This window comes from Spermophilus citellus (genome assembly GCF_964194105.1).
Source record: "Spermophilus citellus genome assembly, chromosome: 1".
In the NCBI taxonomy this organism is placed as follows: domain Eukaryota; kingdom Metazoa; phylum Chordata; class Mammalia; order Rodentia; family Sciuridae; genus Spermophilus; species Spermophilus citellus.
The window spans coordinates 46379985-46396061 of NC_138182.1; the positions used below are offsets into that span (position 1 = coordinate 46379985).

The window sequence follows — 16077 nt, forward strand, 5'->3', positions numbered from 1 at the left end:
GATGGCAGGGTAGCTAAACTCATCCAGGCCTTTGATTACTTACAGTACAAGTTGCTGCTTCAGTTTAGCCCCAGAAAACATAAATACACAGGTCAAATGAGGCTTCGATTCTTCAGGTCACGGTGCTGTGTCAGCTGTGGCTTTAGGGGGTACAACTGCGTTAGTGTGTCAGATGGTTGGGATTTACCCCTCCCAAGGGAGAGGGCTCCATGTTGGCTTGGGGACCAGAATTTGAAGTTGTTCTGGTAGTTCATGGCTGGTAGAGAGAATTGTGCCATTTCAGCTAAGGCCCTGAATGTGGGCTGTACCAATTATTGGGATGGGGGGGTGTATGTGACATGCACATGAAAGCTTGTCCCAGAGGGTAGAATGTAGCAGTTTCTAAGCTCAGGAATGATGGACTACCAGTAGAATTGGTGCAGTGGTGTCAAAGCCTCTAGTATTGAGGGATTCCATGGCTATTTGTCCCTGGAGTAAGGTGTACTCTAGCAGTGGCTCTGGTTCCATGATAGGATAGTTAAATAGTAGCTTGAGCCAGGGGTGTGGGGTGAAGTTGTGAGTGGGTATGGAATTGGGGATGGGCAAGGCTCTGTTGGTTTCTTCTCTGCGGGTAGCATTATGTGGACTCTTGGGAGCTCCCTTCGCTGCTTTCCTTTAGTTATTTTGGTTGAACTATAGATGTTTATTTTCTGTTTTGTGATTTTTTTTTTTTTTAGGGGAGATCACTGAGAACTTCTGCTTAGCCATTTTCCTGATATCACTTGGCAGTGATTTCATTTCTTATTTAGATATGTGCTATTTAGTTTCTAAGTGTTTGGAGACTTTCTGAAGATCTTTCCATTATTAATTTCCAATTTAGTATGGGGCAGAGAACATACTTTGTATACTTGAATCCTTATAATGTTCCTTGGTGATATTCCTAATATTTAAATGTTCCTAATATTTAAAAAAGTGATAATATATGCCTTCCATATAAAAATATTCTATAAGTAATGTTTTGTGACCATTTTCACAAAGCAATATATTCTGGAAAGTTTTTTTTTTTTTTTTTTTTTTAGCAAACACAGTAGATACATGATGGTTTAGTAGAAGAGCATGCAATTACAGTGAGGAGATTAGTTGTGCTTCTTTTGAAATCTTGCACTGTAATATGGATAGAAAAAAATTCAGGGGAGTGTGATGGATGTGAGTTAAGATATCTCTGAGTGATTTTGTGGGATGACTGTGGCGGATGACATGGTACCATGATAGCTTGTCCCCAAAGGGTAGAGTGCAGCAGTAGATATGAGAGAGTACCAACTCAGGCTTTATTGATTAGGATGTGTAAATACTGGGTTCCTTTCTCTCTCATTTTTTCAGGATGGGTTCTAGGCCCAGAGGATAATTTTAGTGTAAACCCAAGAGTACATTAGTGTAAACCCAAGAGTCCATTCATATCCACTTAGTTTACACTGTGCAGCCTGTTGTCCAGGCCACACATCAGGGGAAAGGACTTTTCAGGTGAAGATAGGTCTTTCCCTACCTGGATCTCATTGACTGAGGGACTGGACAAAGTACTTTAGCCATAATCCTCATAATAACCATACCTGATAAGTATTATTACCCTTTTTTTGAAAATAAGGAAACTTAGAATAGGCAAATTCTTGTCCAAGAACACTGATAAATGACTGGTAAAGGAAAGTGTCAAAATCACAACTGTAGTTTTTAACTATAGTTTTGTTTGGCATCAAAGTTTTTTTTTTCTTTCTATTATATTGTCTCTTGGGATACTAAGCAACATCACTAGTTTTGAAGAATTTATTATAAGAGAATTTGAACTATGTTTAATTTTCTGGAATTCTAATTTTTACTTTTATGACAAATTGGAGTCTGTAAAGGAAGAAAATTAAAATTTAGATTACTCTAATAAAATCATTTTAAAGCCCTTGAATATGACTGATCAAAATAGCAATTTTTAAATATTTATTTAAAAAAAATCAATAAAAAATAAAATAATACTATGCTTAAAAAAAGGCAAATTTTTTTTGAAACAAATATCGACAAGGAATTGAAACAATAATTAGCCCAACACGAGCCAGGTATTTTATTTCTACATAGAAAGGGAATCAGAATATGGTACTACTTTGACATAAGCTTATTATTAGTAGACTCCTGAAAGGTAGCATTTTGTGCCTGAAAACAAGTTGGGGATTTCTCCCATGTGCTGGGCCATGTTTATATTAGGTTATGCACGTTCAGCATGGCAGTTTATTTTGCAGATGTTCATAATGTACAGTCTTAAATCTTATTTCTATTTCTGGCATGCTTTTAAGTATGACTCATGCTTTCTTGAGGCCATCCTAAAAATACAGCTAGTTTCAATCATTAATGTAAATACACCACAGGCATCACATAGCACTATATAATGCTTTCTTTTAGCATTTTAATGAAATTTCCTGACAAATTAAATATGGGATTTGTTTGTTTGTTTGTTTTTCAAAATATACTATCCTAAAAAAGGAATAAAGAAAGTAGAATTTTTTATGGAGAAGTGAGTCCTGTGATAATATAATGTACATAACAGAATGACTGACATTTTAATAGAAAGAATAGAATATATTATTGATATCACCAAAAATAAGAGAAATAGAACTAATGGACAGAACATTGAGTCCACTAAAATTTTTGATGTATCCCTGTGGGTCTGCACTTGTAGGGAAAGTCTTGAACCTAAAGGACATAATGACTAGAATGTAGGCTTTAGATTGGAACAATTGGGTCTAATATTGGTTTAAGGACTTACCAACTGAACAAATGATATTGCCTTTTCAACTTTGATTTTCTTATTATAAGAAATAATGAGTATTTAACAAACACATAGCACTTACTGGACCATGTTCTAGCTCTGTGAGTACAATTTTTAGGTCCCTTATACAGATGGGGAAACTGCACACAGATTAAATAACTGGATTAAGGTTACACAGCTAGTAAATAATAGATTTACAATTTGAACCCAGACAGTGTGGCTCAGGTCTGTGTTTTTACACAGATGTAGTCTGTTGCCTCATTGGGTTATTGTGAGATCTAAATTATTTTCTACACTATAGAAGATCATTTGTATTTTTATCTAGCACAGGATAAGAATGCAATAATTTATGGTTATTAGGGCTATTTTTTGGTGGGGGGAGATGAAAGTAGGGAAAAATATGGTCATTGTAAGATTCACCATAGCCTATAAGATCTGCAACAAGATTAAGAAGCTACTTAGAATTGAAAGTGATGATGAAAGCCTTAGATATCCTGACATCTCCTCCAGGCCTACATAAAGGAAGAACTTGCTACTGACTTGCATCCCTAACAATGTCATCTTGCAACAGGTAGGGGATCTGAGAGGAATGCTTTCTCTGGGCTTAATTGTGACTAATTACAACTCCTTAGCAATGTGCTGGCAATGGAGGCAATTGAGGAAAAAAAAAAAAGTCTATATAGCATTTCTCAATTAGGATGCTGTTAACTTTTTGGCAGTATGGGACTATCTTGGACATTTCATTTAGCATCACTAAATATTGGTAGTAAACCAAATTATTCCTCATTGCCTGAAGCTTTGCAACAATTAAAAGTATCCCGAGACATTTCCAGATGCCTTATGCAGGTATTGGGCTATGGCAGTACTACCATTGGTTGAAAACCACTGTTGAGTGCTAAGAATAAGGGAAGTGGTTGCTGAAAATTGTCAGATATTTCTTAAGCCAGTGGTTCTCAACACACATGAAATGGAGGACACTCTCATGAGCATTCACAGGTCTATACACAATTCCTAGGGTTCTAACTTTAAATAACTCCATGCCTTTCTACATTTGATTGAGAACTGCTGCCTTGGATTTAAAACAACCTTAAAAATGAATATAGTTCCAAGATCAAGACATTTAAATAGACTGGAACTATCTAGAACTAAAATAAGACTGTTATTTATTATGAATAGTTACCAATAGTTATAAATAATAAAAGGTGGGAGGAAGCTGAAGAGACCAACTTGGCTTTACCTTTTAGAACTTGGCAAAGTTCAGTAGTCAAGTCTAGATAATGGAATATCAGGCACATTGCCAAAGTTCAACACAAAGAGTAACATGAAACTGTGAGAGTAGGGTAAGAAAGCCTGTGGCCAGAATAAGCCAAGGTTTGTAAAGTAGGAAAAAATACCCCAAATGTTTTTAACAATTTATTTGATATTAGAGTAAGAAGAAGTAGTAGCTCTGCAGCATAGGGAAATTGTGTCATATTACTGATAAAGAATTTAGGGTTTCTTAATTCTTATTTATTTTGTCCTTAAACAGCAGGGAGACTGACTTATTTTGAAATAAGATTAGACTGTTATCACAAAGATGGATAGGAAAAAAATAGTTACAAGGACATCTGTTAGTTATATGTGAGGTTAACTCTGTAGACCCAGGTGAATTGAATCCTAATACCAAGAAACTACTTGAAAGAGTTCTCAGAAGTATAAATATTAGAGCAGTGTTTTTCAGTTTTTTATTATGGTTCTTCCAAGGACATTCTTCTCCATCTCAATTTTCTTCTCCAATTCCATGAAATTTTAATACCACAGAGATGTTGTATACCCATTTATGTAAAGGTCCTCCTTTTAGAGGACCACAAGACATTGTAATATCGAAGATTTTTTTTTTTCTCAAACTCTCTTCCAGTAGCTTCCCCTGAAGATGTATGCCCCCATCCATGTCTTAGAGGATTGATAAGACAAAAAAGGAGCCAAGTACCTCCACTTGGGTTGATTTTCAGACATAGAGGAGTTTGTTTTGGGGAAATTACAAGATGATTTAGTTTACTCCAGTGATGTAATAAACCAACCAATCTACCCAAAACCTCTCCCTTGATCTTTCTACCAGGATAAAGAAAACCAGAAAATTACCTTTTCTAGCGATTAGTTTTCTTTGGGAGTGAGGGGCTAATAATGTTGTGCTGTCAGAGCACAACAAAACAAGACAAAACCACTTGCACTCCTATGCAAGCTTTTTTAGTTGGATGTTTAAATTATTTCATGACTTCATTGGATGATTAAACAAAGTTAAAAAAGCATGGATATTCAATATATGCAAAAGAGTATATAATATACGTTTCTCGTTTTATGTATATATAAAATGTAGCATAATAAAGCAAACACTGTAGCCCATGTCCAATTTAAAAACTAGACTACTACTCATACCATTGTAGCGTTCCATGAGAATCTCTGTGATTCCATGCCCACCTCACATCCCCATGCATCCAGTTTCTTGAATTTATCATTCCTTTGCTTTTTGAGCATTGTTTTGTCATGTTATCTCAAAAGAATTAATTTTCTGGTTTGTTGAACTTTATCACAATAGTTCAAATGATTTATTTTGTGGCAGTTTTTCACTCGATATGATATTTTTAAGGTTCAGCATTTGTTGGTATTTTCCCTTATTTGAAATGCTTGGAACCAGGAGTATTTTTGGATTTCACATTTTTTTTTAAAATGTGGAATATTATTTTGGAATATTTGTTTATATCTTAGAGATGAGACCCATGTCTAAACATGAAATTCACTTATATTGCATGTATACATTATACACATTGCCTGAAGATAATTTCAAACAACATAGTCCATTTCCATTTTGACTACAGTCTGTCACATGAGATCACATGTGAAATTTTTCACTTGTGGTGTTATCTAGGCACTCAAAAATTTCACATTTTGGAGCATTTAGATTTCAGATTTTTTTCAAAGTAGGTGATAATTTATTCTGTTTTTGTTCTTTTGTAAATTTTCCATCATGTGTAGTTTATCATTTTCCTTTCCCCAGTTTTATTTCATTTTGAACAATGTTGCTCATAGTATTCTACATGTCTTTTAGTTGTATAATGGCAAGAGATTTTCCTATATACCTAGAGATGGACTCTTTGAGTCATTGGGTAGTTTACACATGAACAAACACAATTTATCTGTATTAATTTAAACATTTTAGAACATGTTGAGGTAGAAGATAAGCACATTGGAGCTTATTTAGTAGCAGACTTAGAAGGGCATTGTTTGGAGTAGTCTTCTGTTCCCAAAAGAATTTGTACAGAAGAATAGATTTAAATTATAAATTCCAAAGTAGTTTTGAATCTACATCAGACTTTCTAGTTGTGGAGTTTGGGAAACCTTAAAAACATTGCTAACTTAAGTTATACTTACTTGTCTCCAAATTTTCAAGTCTGTGATAATCATTAATTGAGGTGATTGTTTGTATCTCCCTTTTGGAACAAAAGGGTTAGGCTGTGGAATTGTGGTAAAATAATGATACCAGTTCCTCAAGTTATCCTTGAAAATTACTTTCATTTCTTTAGGGAAACTTATAGTTGATTATTCAAATGTCCTTATATGTTTTCACATGTAGGGTATGTGACTTTTTGTGATATCAAAGACTTCGTGCTGTTTTAGCATTGATAATAATAGTTTTATTGTGAAAGAGTAAAAATTCACCAGGTATCTCTATAGTCTCAGTCTCATCTCTTGTCACACACACACACACACACACACACACACACACACACATGTATATTTTAAAATATACAGTCTGCATTGCTCAGAGATTTGTACTAAAAATTTAGTCCAATTTGCATTTCATTTTCTCTTTTTTCCTACTTAAAGTTTCAGACCCTCCGACTCAATCTGTAGTTCAGCATCTAAGATGGATAATGCAGAAGGATCTTTTGGGGCAAGATATCTTTCTGATAGGACCACCTGGACCTCTTCGTCGCTCTATTGCCATGCAATACTTGGTGAGCAATCAATTCTTGTCAATTCATAAAGGTCTTAATTTTGATAATCTATGTAACAAGGTAAGTAAGCATTAATATTTATAAAAATATCAGAATTAATGACTTCTTGAAATACCAGTATTAAAGGGTAATATATGTTTGGCAAAAGTTATTTGGGAAGAAAGTACACATCTACTATGAATGGCTTTAGCAGATTTTTCTGTAACTAGAAATTCCTCCACTTTAAACAGAAAAGAAGTATAAACCCAGACAAGTAGTGGATAGAACCAGCAAACAAACAACACACTTTAGTTTTAAACTACCCAGTGAACTTTCCTTATCTCAGGTTTACAGCTTAAAAACCCAGTTTCCTTGAATTGATGAAATGATAGTCTTTGGAGGGAATGTAAGTAAAGGTTTGTAAATCATTTCTAATGTGTTATATGCTTTCTTTTTTTTTTCTTTAACTAGACAAGAAAACAAATTATCAGAACTTAATTAGCACGTTCTATCTTTATCCAATAATAAATGATGGAGCTCGACTTTAAATCTCATATTGTTTCCCCTTTTTGACATGTTATCCAGTGCTAGAGGTTCTTTGAAAACTTTAATAGAATTGAAATGTTTAAATATCAACCCAAATAAAGTTTTATAAGACTTTTCTACAGATTTATCAATGTTAATCGATTGGCATTGCTATACTGAATCAAGGAAGAATGCCATCAAATTAAGTTGTGCTCTAACAATAGGTTTTAGGATGAAAGGAAAACCATTGTTCAAAACTTCTTTGTATTATTTGGTATTAAAGGATTGGTTTCTATGCTATTGAATTCTACAACATATACTTAATTTTATTTCAGTGGTGAATTTACTTTGGTACTTCAAAAAGCATGTGAGGAAGGAATGATAAAAATACATTGGACGGGCTGGGGTTGTAGCTCAGTGGTTGAGTGCTTGCCTGGCATGTGTGAGGCACTGGGTTTGATCCTCAGCACCACATAAAAAAATAAATGAATAAAAACAAAGATATTGTGTCCATTTACAACTAAAAAAAATGTTAAAAAAATACATTGGACAAACTGGGCAACAGTGGTACATACCTACAAACAGCTATTTAGAAAGATCACATGTTTGAGGTAGGCAATTTAAAGAGACCTTGTCTCAAAGTATGAAAAAGACTGGAGGTGTAGCTCAGTGGTATAGGACCCCCAGTTCAAACCCCATAAAATGGATAGGACAGAACCTAATTCTTACTACCCTTACCTTTTGTATCTTACTTATTCCTAGATCCAGTGTGTGAGGCATAACATGCCTTTATAGCATTATCATGTCTTTTTTAATAATGTTATTGTATTTTTTATAACTTTATTTTATTAATTTTTATGTGGCGTTGAGGATTGAACCCAGTGCCTCGCACATTGTTAGATAAACACTCTGCTACTGAGCTACGACCATAGCCCCTTATAGTCTCTTTATTAACACACATGGTGAAATTGTTTTGTCTAAGAACAGGGGATCAGCTACTAAGAATCCCTCGAAATTTCTGCCTCTAAAGACATTATCTACCTCTTTAATTTTTAGATGTACACTCTCTCCCTTGCTTTTTCCAAAGACAATCTCATTGAGATTTTGATTCTGGCAAGACTTTGAAGCTTGTTGGGATTGTGGAATGAGAAGGACAAGGAGATTTTAGGGGCATTTTTGGTTCAAAAATGCAACATAAGTCTGTCACTGTAAAGCCTGTATGTTTGAAAACAACCACAACCAAACTTTAAATTGTGAAATACAGCTGAGGCAGCCATATGATGTGGAAATACACGTTTGAAAATTCAATACTAGCTTAAGCCACCCTGCAAACTGTGCAGTGAGTACTATTGTCAGTAGGTATAAGAGCCTTTATTTAGTCATGCCCAGAGTAGATAATATCTTTAGAGGCAGAAATTTGGGGGCAAACCTGAAGAACCAAAGAGAAATAAGTTGATAATTGTCTTTATGTGATATTTAACTCATACAAGGTTTGTAGATTTAAAAACAAACAAACAAAATAAAGCAAAACAAAAGCCCCCAAACAAAACACTCATCAGACCACTGCTACCTCTTCCTAGTACTGTTGTGGCTTGCTTGGTCTACTGTCACGAAGAAGCACCTGAAGAGACTGTAGTGCTTGTCATGGCTGTCCCAGGAAGCTGTTAAGACGGAGGATAATGATAACATTGTCCTCAGTGTGGCAGTTCAAGGTTTAACTGTGGTGCAGTTTAACAATCAGAGGCATACATAGCCTTGTCAACCACTGTGAATGACAGGGTTTTCAGTGAAAGGGATCACATTCAGCCAATGAAAGAAGCAGATACGAAGGTAGTAGTGATGTGTTCCAGAAACAGGAAGGAGGTTATCTGCTAAAAAGAGAAACTGGTACTTTCCTCCAAAATTGGATCTCACAGACAATTCATTTGTATTTAGGAAAGTGTTGTTTGGTAACACCACATCTTTATCACTGTGCTGTATGTATTCTATGCTTAAAAATTTTTCCTCTTTTCCATACATAAAGTTATAGCAACATGGGAACAAGCATATTTTAAAAATGGAATGAAAATAATGATGTATTTTTTTGCTAATATAAAATAAAAATAGGATGGAGAGAAAAAGTTACTTTCTGTGGTAGTAACCCTTTATGCCATCAGTGACATGTTCATTCAACTTTTTCCTCTATTCTCTGGTAAATTAATTTGTTTTCCCTGTTTAGTAAAGACTTATTAAATCTCTTATTTGACTGGAAAATATCATTGTTTTTAATTCAAGGATAATGCAAGGATAATGTTAGAGGTTTTTTTTTAAATCTTGATGTTCTATATCAGACACAATGAGTTTGAATGGATAAATTATTTGGAAAGAATTGTATTATGGATGGTTTTCCCTTCAATCACATGATGTTTTGGTAAAATGATTTCCCCCGCTCATTCCTCTCCTTCTCTCCTCTCTCCTCCTTCTTTTCCTCTTCTTCCTCCTTCTTTTTTCATCTCCTTCAGCTGTGCTTGTGTGTCTCCTCTCTGTTGACCTGACTTGACATTTACCTTACTTTAATTCTTGGAAAATTATGTAACTTACTGTATATATTTGGTAAACATTGGTCAATGGAATGAAATAATTTAAATCACGTTTAAAATTACATGAACTTTACTTATAGAAACTGTTATAATTTGTGAGTACCAAATAGGAATATTGCCACATTATTTTCATGATATTTGAAAAGAATTCTACAGAAGAAATTAAGGTTTACAGGATCTAATTTTGATAAATTATTGCCCTAGTGGGACTGAGTGCAGTAGAAAGAGAGCACTAAGAGATATATGCATTTTGATTAGTATTCAATAGGTTGTATTTTTCTCAAAGCTGAGACTCAAAAGATTTTCATCCAGAATTTCATTTAAATGTTCTTCTCGAGGGTATTGTCATTGTCAAATAAGTTGTTCCAAATAATTTCCTGGTAGTTTGATTTTAGTTCTGGAATAACAACTCTCTATTCTACAGGAGCTAACCAAACGGGAGGTTGAATACATTGCCCTGTCAAGGGACACCACTGAAACTGATCTCAAACAGCGAAGAGAGATCCGTGCAGGCACGGCTTTTTACATTGATCAGGCAAGTTCTTATTCCACTCCAACCTGTGAATGGTTACTCCAGGACTGTATGAAATTGATTTTTAAAGTAGAAAGAGAGTGGCTCATATAACAGTGAAAGATATACTATGCCCTCTCTAGACAGATTTAATTTAGATTTTAGGTTTTCTCATTCTTGGAAATGTCTCCTTGGTTTAGTACCAGATGAGAAACACTAGATGAAATTAATGGTTCCAAATTGTCAGCTAATGATCAACATGCCAATTTCTTTCTTTTAATTTTTCCCTTTGGTACTGGGGATTGAACCCAGAGGTGCTCAACCACTCAAGCCAAATCTCCATCCCTTTTTTAATTTTTTAGTTTGAGACACAGTCTCACCAAGTTTCTTAGGGCCTTCCTAAGTTGCTGAGGCTGGGTTTGAATTTGGGATCCTCCTGTCTCTACCTCTGAGCCACTCAGATTATAGGCATGCATGATAGTTATTTAATTTTCAATTTCTTCCTAGTTTTTACCTATAAATATTTGATTATCTAAAAACAAGAATTAAGGAGATTTTATTATAGGAAATTCACTAGCATACTTATTTAAGTATGAATGAAGGTCAGTTGGGTAATGGTGTATTAGAGGGAATGAAATTAAATATTTACTGCTATGACTTTAGCTTTTCTTGAGGGGTGTCTTAGGTATAGATTGCCAACTAAAATAATCTTCTATTATTATTATTATAATATTTTATAATATCCTAATATTATAATGATGCTGATTAAATATTTCTCAAATATATTACTTAAAATATTAAATGTTGTTCTTAGGAATATCTTATAGAAAGTAGTGTAGAGACTATAAATAATCAATTTATAGAGAAATGATTTCAAATATACAATAAATTCATGGAAATATGATTGAACTTTTTGTTTGTAAAAATAAAATTAAAACAGTAATGTGCTGCTGTTTTATTTTCACCTCTCAAATTGGGGAAGAGCGAAGAATTCACTAAGGTCCAGTGTTGATGAGGAATAAGGGATGAAGAAGCAGCATTGCTGTTGATGGCAACATAAATCAATGCAGTATTTATTTATTATTTATTATTTATTTATTTTTATTTCTTACATACATGACAATAGTGGAATACATTATAATCACAATTATCCATTCACAGCACAATTTTTCATATCTCTGTATATAAAGTATGTTTATGCCAAATTATGCCATTATACATGAGCTCTCTTTTTTTTTGCATTACAACTTTTTTTAAAGAAAGAGGAGAGAGAGAGCGAGAGAGAGAGAGAGAGAGAGAGAGAGAGAGAGAGAGAGAATTTTTTAATATTTATTTTTCAGTTTTTGGTGGACACATCTTTATTTTTTATTTTATGTGATGCTGAGAATCGAACCCAGGCGAGCGCGTTATCGCTTGAGCCACATCCCCAGCCCAACATTACAATTCTTAATACACCTTTATACCACAATTTATCATATCTCTGTATATAAGGTATGTTGACACCAAATTCACATCTTCATACATGTATTTTGTATAATGATGAGGGTCTCCTTCCACCATCCATGCTATTCCCCTTCTCTCTTCCTTTCCCTCCCACCCCTATTCCCTATCTAGAGGTAATCTTCCTCCCTTGCTTTCCCTCCCAACCCCATTTTGAGTCACCCCCCTTATATCAGAGAAGAATTGATTTTATTTTTTTAAATACATGACAGCAGAATGCATTACAATTCTTATTACACATATAAAGCACAGTTTTTCATATCTTTGTATATAAGTATCTCACGCCAATTCATGTCTTTGTTTTTTTTGCATTACAATTCTTATTACACATATATACCACAGTTTTTCATATTTCTGTTTGTATATAAAGTTGGTTGACACCCAATTTGTGTCTTCATACATGTACTTTCAATAATGTTGTTCATAACATTCCACCGTCCTTGCTAATCCCCTGCCTCTTCCCTTTCCCTCCCTCCCCTCTTCCCTATCTAGAATTAATCTATTACTCCCATGTTCCCACTCCCTACCCCACTATGAGTCAGCCTCCTTATATCAGAGAAAACATTCAGCATTTGTTTTTTTTGGTATTGGCTAACTTCACTTAGCATTATCTTCTCCAACGCCATCCATTTACCTGCAAGTGCCATGATTTTATTCTCTTTTATTGCTGAGTAAAATTCTATTGTTTATATGGGCCACATTTTTTTTTTATCCATTCATCCACTGAAGGGCATCTAGGTTGGCTCCAAGTTGAGCTATTGTGAATTGTGCTGCTATAAACATTGATGTGGCTGTGTTCCTGTAGTATGCTGTTTTTAAGTCCTTTGGGTATAGACCAAGGAGTTATATAGCTGGGTCAAATGGTGGTTACATTCCCAGGTTTCCAAGGAATCTTCCATATTGTTTTCCATATTGGCTGTACCAATTTGCAGTCCCACCAGCAATGTATGAGCGTACTTTTTTCCCCACATCGTCGCCAACACTTATTGTTGTTTGTCTTCATAATAGCTGCCATTCTGACTGGAGTGAGATGATATTTTAGATTAGTTTTGATTTGCATTTCTCTTATTGCTAGAGATGATGAGCATTTTTTTATATATTTGTTGATTGATAGTATATCCTTTTCTGAGAAGTGTCTGTTCAGGTCCTTAGGCCATTTGTTGATTGGATGATTTGTTTTTTCAGTGCAGCTTTTTGAGTTCTTTATATACCCTAGAGATTAGTGCTCTATCTGATGTATGAGGGTAAAAATTAGCTTCTATGTTGGCTGTCTGTTCACCTCACAGATAGTTTCTTTTGCTGAGAAGAAACTTTTTAGTTTGATTCCATCCCATTTATTGATTCTTGGTTTTAATTCTTATGCTATAGGAGTCTTATTAAGAAAGTTGGGGCCTAATCCCACATGATGAAGATTAAGGCCTACTTTTTATTCTGTTAGATACAGAGTCTCTGGTTTAATTCCTAGGTCCTTGATCCATTTTGAGTTAAGTTTTGTGCATGGTGAGAGATATGGGTTTAATTACATTTTGTTGCATATGAATTTCCAGTTTTCCCAGCACCATTAGTTGAAGATGCTATCTTTTCTCCAGTGCATGTTTTTGGCCCCTTTGTCTAATATAAGATAATTGTAATTTTGTGGATTAGTCTCTGAATACTTTCTTCTGTACCATTGGTCTACCAGTCTGTTTTGGTGCCAATACCATGCTGTTATTGTTAATATAGCTCTGTAGTATAATTTAAGGTCTGTTATAGTGATGCCACCTGCTTCCTAGTAAAGATTGCTTTAGCTATTTTGGGTGTTTTATTTTTCCAGACGAATTTCATGATTGCGTTTTCTATTTCTATGAGGATTGCCATTGGGATTTTGATCAGAATTGCATTAAATCTGTATAGTGCTTTTGATTGTATGGTCATTTTGATAATATTAATCCTGCCTATCCAAGAGCAAGGTAGATCTTTTCATCTTCTAAGGTCTTCTTTGATTTCTGTCTTTAGGGTTCTGTAGTTTTCACTGTATAGATCTTTCACCTCTTTTGTTGATTCCCAAGTATCTTATTTTTTTGAAGTTATTGTGAATGGGGTAGTTTTTCTCATTTTCTTTTCAGAGGCTTTGTCACTGATATGCAGAAATGCCTTTGATTTATGGGTGTTGATTTTATATCCTGCTACTTTGCTGAATTCATTTACTATTTATAGAAGTTTTCTGTTGGAGTTTTTTGGGTCTTCTAGGTATAGAATCATATTGTCAGCAAATAGTGCTAATTTAATTTCTTTTTTCCTATCCCTTTGATTTCTTTTGTCTAATTGCTCTGATCAGTGTTTCAAGAACTATGTTCAATAGAAGTGGTGAAAGAGGGCATCCCTGTCTTGTTCCAGAGGGAATGCCTTCAATTTTTCTCCATTTAGAATGGTGTTGGCCTGAGGCTTAGCGTAGATAGCCTTTATTTTGTTGAGATATGTTCCTGTTATTTCTAGTTTTTCTAGAGTTTTGAACATAAAGGGATGCTGTACTTTGTCAAGTGCTTTTTCTGTGTCTATTGAGATGATCATATGATACTTATCTTTAAGTCCATTGATGTGATGAATTACATTTATTGATGTCCTTATGTTGAACCAACTTTGCATCCTTGGGATGAATCCCACTTGATCATGGTGCACAATCTTTTTGATATGTTTTTGTATTTGATTTGCCAGAATTTTATTGAGAATTTTTATCTATGTTCATTAGATATATTGGTCTGACATTTTCTTTCTTTGATGTGTCTTTGCCTGGTTTTGGGATCAGGGTGATATTGGCCTCATAGAATGAGTTTGGAATTACTGCCTCTTTTTTTTTATTTCCTGAAATAAATTGAAGAATATTTGTATTAGTTCTTCTTTAAAGGTCTTGTAGAACTCAGCTGTGTATCCATCCGGTCCTAGGCTTTTCTTGGTTGGTAAGCTTTTGATTTCTTCTTCTATTTCCTCACTTGATATTAGTCTGTTTAAATTGTGTATATCTTCCTGACTCAATCTGGGCATTTCGTATGACTTAAGAAATTTGCCAATGCCTTCAATTTCTTCTATTTTATTGGAGTATAAGATTTCAAAATAATTTCTAATTATACTCTGTATTTCTGTAGTATCTGTTGTTAGATTACCTTTTTCATCACATATGCTGGCAATTTGAGTTCTCTCTCTCCTCTTAGTTAGCATGGCTAAGGGTCTCTCAATTTTATTTATTTTTCAACGAACTGCCTTTTTGTTTTGTCAATTGTTTTTCCCATTGTTTCTTTTGTTTTGATTTCATCTCTAATTTTAATTATTTCTTGCCTTCTAGTGCTTTTGCTGCTGATTTGTTCTTCTTTTTCTAGGGTTTTGAGATGTAGTGTGATGTCATTTATTTGTTGACTTAAGGAATGAACTCCATGCAATGAATTTTCCTCCTAGTACTGCTTTCATAGTGTCCCAGAAATTTTGATATGTTGTGTCTGTGTTCTCATTTACCTCTAAGAATTTTTTAATCTCCTCCTTGATGTCTTCTGTGACCCATTGTTCATTCAGTAGCATATGTTTTAGTCTCCAAGTGATGAAGAAATTTTTATTTTTTATAATGTCATTGATTTCCAATTTCATTTCATTATGATCTGATAAAATGTATGGTAGTATCTCTACTTTATTGTATTTGCTAAGACTTGCTTTGTAGCATAGTATATGGTCTATTTTAGAGAAGGTTCAATGTGCTGCTGAGAAGAAAATCTATTTGCTTGATGCAGGTTGAAATATTCTGTATATATCAATTAAGTCTAAGTTATTGATTATGTTATTGAGTTCTATAGTTTCTTTATTCAACTTTTGTTTGGAAGATCTATCTAGTTGTGAGAGAGGTGTGTTAAAGTCACCCAAGCTTATTATGTTGTGGTCAATTTGACTCTTGAACTTGAGAAGAGTTTTTTTTTGATGAACATAGCTGCATCATTGTTTGGGGCATATGTTTATGATTCTTATGTCTTGTTGGTGTAGGTTCCTTTGAGCAGTATGTAATGTCCAACTTTATCCTTTTTGATTAATCTTGGCTTGAAATCTACTTTATTTGATATGAGTATAGAAACCCCCTGCTTGCTTCTGCAGTCCATGTGAGTGGTATGATTTTTCCCAACCTTTCACCTTCAGTCTGTATATGTCTTTTCCTATCAGATGAGTCTCCTAGAGGCAGCATATTGT

At 34.3% G+C, this 16077-nt stretch overlaps 1 protein-coding gene across 1 annotated transcript in view; it reads left to right on the forward strand.

Annotated features, from left to right (window-relative positions):
• VWA8 (von Willebrand factor A domain containing 8) overlaps positions 1-16077 on the forward strand; it is a 425268-nt gene that overhangs the window by 45865 nt on the left and 363326 nt on the right. Inside the window, exons 3-4 of the mRNA XM_081281141.1 lie at positions 6650-6780; positions 10288-10398. Of these exons, the coding sequence (XP_081137267.1) occupies positions 6650-6780; positions 10288-10398 (242 nt within the window). The remainder of the gene's footprint in view (positions 1-6649; positions 6781-10287; positions 10399-16077) is intronic.